The sequence below is a fragment of the Chanodichthys erythropterus genome, chromosome 13 (genome assembly GCF_024489055.1).
Source record: "Chanodichthys erythropterus isolate Z2021 chromosome 13, ASM2448905v1, whole genome shotgun sequence".
In the NCBI taxonomy this organism is placed as follows: Eukaryota; Metazoa; Chordata; class Actinopteri; order Cypriniformes; family Xenocyprididae; genus Chanodichthys; species Chanodichthys erythropterus.
Window position 1 is genome coordinate 33,308,954 of NC_090233.1, and position 7,078 is coordinate 33,316,031.

Sequence of the window (7,078 nt, forward strand, 5' to 3'; positions counted from 1 at the left end):
AGTGTGTGTATATATATATATATATATATATATATATATATATATATATAAATAACAGTTATTTTAAATTATAATAATACTTCACAATATTACTGTTTTGTGTTTTACTGCCTTAATAAACATAAGAGACTTCTTTTAGAAACATTAAACAATCTTATGGACCCCATGGTAGTGCATGAGCATTTAGATCAACTGAAATACATTTCACTCTATTTTATACCCTACAGCTCACATATAGTCTTCTCCAGTTTCTCTTGCACTTTGTGTACTTGTAGCTTTATATTTCCTATTTACAGGCTGTAAAACAGGACTCTAAATTTATGGAGATTGCCATTGTCCTCAAACCATCAAATGGGCCTTTCATGTCCCTGGGCCACCCTGTGTTTTGCATTGAGATCTGACTGCATGACAGCGTCAATCAGCACAACTCTCTCTCATTTGCCTCCTGTATTTGCCAAGTGAGGCTTCATTCATGCTCATTTCCTTTTCACACATTAGCAGCATAAGTTGGCCAAGTGACTTCATAATTGGCGGTGGTTCCTCTGATCCCTCCACTGGGCACCGTATGCGCCTTATTGGGTTGCATGCAATGGCCTGGCCCAACTTTGCCTTCGGCATTAGCCTGACACGCACATTTAGATAAGGGGTGAAAAGGGACACACTGGGTACAAATTCCTTTTCACAGAAAGAAATCATATTATACAAACAAACAAAGAACACATTACACACAAAAAAGGCCATGACTGGAGCTGCAATTATTGAAATGTATATTGAAATGAAAGATATGTTTGATTTTTTTTTAATTAAATGTACATGTACATTTCCAGTGTTCATGAGAAATGGTTAGAAAGGTATTTAACATGCATAAATGCAAACAGGCCTAATTTAAAACAGCCATATCTCCAGGACTATATGATAGTTTAGATGTCTTCTTCCACAGGCTGACCTGACTTCAATTTTAAAATCACCTGTGAAGTAAACAAATAGTGTAAATGAGACATAAATGTGTGCTCACAGAATAAGAAGGTGTGATTTTGATAAATAATGTACATACCTCTTTCAGTTGAGCGATTTCTTTGCTGTCTATGTTCCTTTGAGCATTGTTGGTGATGGCTTTCACTCGAGTTGCATAGCTGGAAGACATAAACCAATTTTAAAATGTATATTACTATATTCCTTGAACAGCTGATTTATAGCCTTTATGCTGCAAAACAACTGTATATAAAATTGTATCATTACTCAAGATTTCAAGTTGAGAGCAGAAAACATGTTAGTGTGGTACAAAATCTAAAGTTAAAAATTGATCTTGGAGTTTATTAACATATGTAACTGATTTTTTTTAGTTCTGCTAACTTTATAGAGTTTACAGTGAGATAAAGTGAGGTCCAAAAATCTTTAAAAATATTTTTATTTAAACCTGGGGGGAAAAAAACCCAGAGAATTTTTGACTTCTCAGGTGTGCAAGAATATTCAAAAGACTTTAGGACACAGATTATCTCACTTCACATTAAGTGACATTTATTTATATAATGCTTTATACAAAGATTGTTTCAAAGCAGCTTCAGATTAATTAACAGAAAAAAAATTAGTGTTATTGATGTGAAATGCATCAATTATGAAACAAATTCAATTTCAGCTGTAAAGCAGCTCTACAGAAGATAACAGTGCCATTATTCAAGTCAATTTAATTCAATAACAGTGTTGATGTTGAAAAGGTCATTAATATGAAATGCAGTTCTACAGAAGGCAGCATTGCATTATTTAATTATTCAGTTCAGTTCTGTTCAATAACAGTGTCAATGCTGTAAAGTTAGTGTCATTATCCAGCTCAGTTCAATTTACATTTTTGCAGTTGATGAATCGGTGCAATTACTAAATATTAATTTTCTTTTAAACCCCAACTGAGCAAGCCAAAATGGACAATGGCAAGGAGCAGCCTTGTGCTGCTATTGATTTAGGTGATTGAGCATGTAAGGTGCATGCAAGGTATTTGGTTCTCACATGAGCGAGGTGAGAGTCTCGTCCAGGTTGCAGTCAGAGGGAGAGATGTTGAGAAACATGAGGGTCTTGGCATTACCCCCCAGTGAGTCCTGCATGAGCTGGGTCAGCTTGTTGTTGCGGTAGGGCACGTGAGGCTGCTCCATTGATAAAGCTGAAATTACATCTCCAAGAGCACTCAGAGATTTGTTAATAGAGTTTGCCTCCTGGGAAGAAACACACACAATGTGGGACAAATGTTGTCATGAGAGGTAGAGGTATGTGAGGAGGGGCTGTTGTTGGCATTTGGACACTTTGAGGTTGTCAAACTTTGTGTTTTTGTAAGTGATGCAAGTGTATTACCTTATTCACGTAATACTCAGTAATATTATTTATTTGACACTGACTTGAGCTGGATAATGACACCACTGTTTTCAGCAAAGCTGCTTTATAAAGGATTTATAACAGTTTCATAACAGATGAATTCTGCAACATCAACATTTATCACTGTAAAGCTGCTTTGAAACAGTACACTGTAAAAAATTACCGTGATTTTAACAGTAAAAGACTGTAAAAATGCTGCGGTGAAAAACTGCTAATTGGTTTAGAGAAAGTTTCCGTACTATATACGGTGATTAACTGTAATAGATCTAACGGTACATTTAATGTAATTTTACAGTAAAATACCGTTAAATTCACAGTTTTTGAAAGTGAAAAATAACAATTCATTGTAAAATTTACAGTGAAAAAACGTAAATTGACATTCCCACAATTCCCTGCGTGACACTTCACATTTGATATATTTTCGTTGAAATAACTCTGTTTCTTCTTAGTTTTTCTCATTTTTTTCTAATCAGTTATGTACATTAGGGTTTTATGTTACATCTAATGTTGTTAAATTAAATTAATTAATGTTTATTGCATTTTTAAAATTTCATGCATGTTACCATGATGGTGTTTAGTGTGTGTGTGAATGAGACTGTGTGCTCCTTCTATATATTAGTATTGTGCTTTTCAGCTTGTGGAAAAGCTGCTTGTGATGAACTTTGATTCATCATGTGACTCTTATCACCACTGTGTTTGGTGACTGTCAGTGTATTATAAAGTTACAAAACAGATATTAGTACTTCATTAGGTTGGTAAATTAACATTATATCAGTTAATGAAATATGTTATTTTACCGTAAATTTTACTTGGATTTTTTTTACAGTGTACTGAAATCCAATGTTAAATATACATATTTAAAATGTAAAATTCACATGTAACTCTGTAAGTATGTTTACGGTTTGGTAACCACGGCTGCCGGTATTTTTCCGTAGAAACAACAGGATTTTTTTTACAGTGTATATTGTATAAAACACTATATAAATAAAGGTGACTTGACATATTCAGTGGAACAGCAGAAATAAAAGTAGTTTTGCTATGGTTTAGCTATGAATTAAATGTGACAAGTCATAATAATGACTGTCCAATTTTCTCAGGCGCACATAAATGCTAACATGAAGTGTCCAAATACTTTCTGGGGCCACTGTAAAACCGTTTAAAAAAAAAAAAAAAAAAAAAAAAAAAACCTTCAGCTGGTCATCTTTTGCTCCAGTTTTTGCTGCTCGTTCACTTCCTGCCAGGTCCACCAGACTGAGCTTCCCAAAACTCACACTTCCATTGGTCAGATTCCGGCTCTCAATCATTATGCCAACGATCAGGTGAGAGCGGGAACTCTCTACGTTCATCTCTACAAGAAGGCACAATGAAAATGAAAATGTTTCAAAATTAATGTGACACCAAATATTAATGGATAGATTGATGAATGGATGGATGCATTCATAGATGATGCACAGAGACTGTATTAAATCTGTGTTTGTTCAAGACAGACACACTTGTCTCTCTTATATAATGTTAATGCTCTTTATAACTCTAAATCACTCATTTAGGGATGTTCTCAGACACATCACACGGTTAAACTCAAGGACCTCCTCCTTTGTTATGAAGTTTGGCATCAGTGCCAGGTCATTATGTTCTTACCATGAATTCATACTGAGTGTATCTAAAGCAATTAATCCAAACCATTTAACCAGAGCCTTTTGAGGTTTCATTAAGCACATACTTGTGGCCGCAATGTGGCGATTTGCACAGCCCTGCTCAAATAATGCAAAGAGTTCGCCGGCACTGGCTGCCTCCTTTGTCTCTGCTCCCTGGGCAAACACAAGCCCCTTTCTGTCCCTCTTAATTTCGATTCGCTTGCTGAAAGCTTCAGCGGGGCTCACAAAGAGATCCTGTAGACGGTCGTTGTACAGCTCCAGCATGTAGGCTGAAACCTGAGGACGGACAAAAGAAAGGAGTTTAACATCAGCTCAGCTCAAGAAACACGTACTGTACCTAAACATACCTTAAACTCAAATTTAGACTCATTATCCTGGATGATCTCAAAGATCTTGGTGAATGTTCTGGGAATGATTCCTGGGTTCCTCCGATCTCTGTCTCCAACCATTGTGAAGGTTTTCCCTGAACCCGTATGACCGTATGCAAAAATGCATACGTTAAATCCATCAATTGCACACTGGATTAGCCTAGGAAAAATGAGCATTTTAGCATCTTCATCTTGAGGAAATCTGCACAAATGTCACAAGGAATATTTCACAAAAAAATTCATTATTTACATCTCATGTCATTCCAAATGAAACTCAGAATATACACATCACATATTATGATACTTTTATAGTGCCTTTTCGTCATTTTTGCAGCTTGACAGCCACAGTCCTGATTAATTTTCATTATATTGAATAAAACATCCAGGATTTTCCTCAAATTCATCTTTTGTGTTCAACAGACAAAAAAAAAGGTTTCGAGTGACATGAGGTTGAGTAAATGACAGGTTTTTCATTTTGGGATGAGCTATTCCTTTAATTTAGCACATTATTTTCAGCAAGAAGTATGTCCCAGTATCACATTTACCCACTGGACTCTATGAAGACCTCCTCTTGCGTACAATCTGAGTTGAAGATTTTGTCAAACTGAAACTCACGAGGTCCTCGAGGGGTCTCCAGGATCACAGAGTAGTCATCAAGACAAGCAACAATGGTCTGACCTCTTCTTGTCTGCTCTGCAAGAGTCAGTGGCCTTATTCGACAGAATACTCTGATCTTACCTGTACAAGACCAGACCAGACATAAAGTCAGAGACAGCCTTTTTAAAGGTCAAAAATTTACTTATTCGATTAGTGACCTGGTAGTAAGTGCAGAAACTTTTAATTTGTATTTATTTTATATGTGTTTTATTAATTTCACATCACAACTTTTCTATTCTCAGTGTACCTTTGAAAAATTTGAAAAAGAAAATAATACTTTAAATTTTTCAAAAGAGACAGTAAAGACTAGACTGGGTAAACCCAGCCTGATCTGCCGACGATTTGATTTTGCCTGGCAACTCAGTCTGGAAACCCGTACATTCATTTCTACTGCTTCTGTTACACTTTTGCGGGAACCAATCACAGACTGGCATATCCACCTTGCTCGCTATTGGCGGGTATAACACGATGACGATAGAGAAGCGACGGCATGCATGACCATCAATCCAATTCTTTTTAACCTCTCGATGATGCTGAATGACTTCTTTAGTTTAGCAAACAAATCGCTCGAGTGGGAGTAAATACCACTCACTTTCATGTTTTTTTTTTTGCACAACCTGCAAAAATCGCTCGATGTCATTTCTGATTCTGCAAACCGCTGATCAGTGCTACAAACCAATACAAACTAAACCTGTCTGGAGTTTTGCTAAGCATAAGACAACATTTAAAATATTCTGCAATTCAAGCCTTGCAAATCATTAAAAGCCTTTCATGGGCAAAAATGCCTGTATCTGTCATCTGTAATACTATTGGATTTGAATACAACTGATTAAAATAGGGGAAAAAAGTATGTCTGGGAAACCAGTCAAGGGCCTTTGGGATATGAAATTGTATATCCAAAAAAAGGGCTTTTCCAGTCCATGTTGGCAACAGTTCTTATATAAACTAATTTCTTAAGTCAAACTGTAAGACAGAGCTAGACGCATTCCTGGGTCAACATATTTTGTTGATCCTGAAACAGCATTCCTGTCGGAAAATTTTATCCTAACCATATCCCTACCCCTAAACCTAACCCTACCCATAAGATATCCTTAAAATCTGAGGGAAATGATAGGTGAATAACACTGATGTAGAAGCACCTAACCCTGGTTGTAAGCCTAAACTTGACGTAAACTGTAAACTTCTCCCACAAATCTGATTAGTTGATTGGAAGGTTGTTCCAGGATCAACAAAGATGCTGATCCAAGAACATGTTGCTCTCTGTGAAATCAGGTTCTGCATGCCTTTCATGTCCTCCACCATGTTGTAGTACTTCTTCCTCAAGGTTCTTTCAGCTGAGTAGTTTTCAATAATCTTCTTGTTTTCATCTTTGATTTGCTTCAACTAGATAGACAGACAAGAAATATAAGGCCATAAATGGCAAAACAAAAAACTCACTATTCCTCTATGACATTTTAGAGAGTCTAATATTAGTTTAGATTATACATTGAAAGATATATTTCTTGGCTGTGGTCACCTCAGCTTGAAGTGATAACAACTGCTGCCCCACACTTTTAGCAGTTTCAGAGTTTAAGAATCCATTGTTTTGGAAATCCTCCTCAAATTTCTAAAATGAGAGGGGAAATGTCTGTATGGAGTGAGAATGAGTAAATTTAGTAGTGTGTGTGTTTGAGAGAGACAGTTTGTGCCATACTCTGACTTTTTCATCCAGCTCTGCCTCCCATGCTTCATTCATGTCAGTCTCTAAAAATAACACAGAATGAATTTATGTAGACATCCATCCAAAAAGACATTAATCATTTACACAGTTACCAATTTACCATATTTACCAATGACATTGGGTTTAGCCCCTGCTCTGATGCACTCCAAAGCCACCTGTATGACCTGATGATGGAGTAAACTGGCCTGTGATTCATCAGCCAGCTGTGGCTCTGCCCTGATTTAATGTGTTATTCAGTTAGAAGATGCTTATGTTCTGAGTTTGATAGTTTTATTCTGACTTTAGAAACCATGCAATGATCCTACATTTTCTGCTGT

General features: G+C 36.3%; 1 protein-coding gene across 1 annotated transcript; it reads right to left on the reverse strand.

Moving 5' to 3' along the window:
* Positions 1-836: 836 nt before the first annotated feature.
* si:dkey-96l17.6 (uncharacterized) lies at positions 837-6,343 on the reverse strand. Its single transcript, XM_067406047.1, has 8 exons — positions 6,325-6,343; positions 4,930-5,122; positions 4,364-4,544; positions 4,082-4,292; positions 3,549-3,709; positions 2,002-2,204; positions 1,055-1,133; positions 837-968 (listed from the first exon to the last, which is right to left on the reverse strand). The coding sequence occupies exons 1-8, from the start codon at positions 6,341-6,343 to the stop codon at positions 921-923; spliced, it is 1,095 nt and encodes a 364-aa protein (XP_067262148.1). The 3' UTR covers positions 837-920.
* Positions 6,344-7,078: the final 735 nt, after the last annotated feature.

What these genes read in the sequence shown, in the direction of transcription:
- si:dkey-96l17.6 (XM_067406047.1), bottom strand. An exon ending in GTCTTCATAGAGTCCAGTGG is followed by an intron (nt 4,545 to 4,929) that starts GTAAATGTGATA and finishes CATTTTTCCTAG; the next exon opens with GCTAATCCAGTGTGCAATTG. An exon ending in GAGACTCTCACCTCGCTCAT is followed by an intron (nt 1,134 to 2,001) that starts GTGAGAACCAAA and finishes TATGTCTTCCAG; the next exon opens with CTATGCAACTCGAGTGAAAG.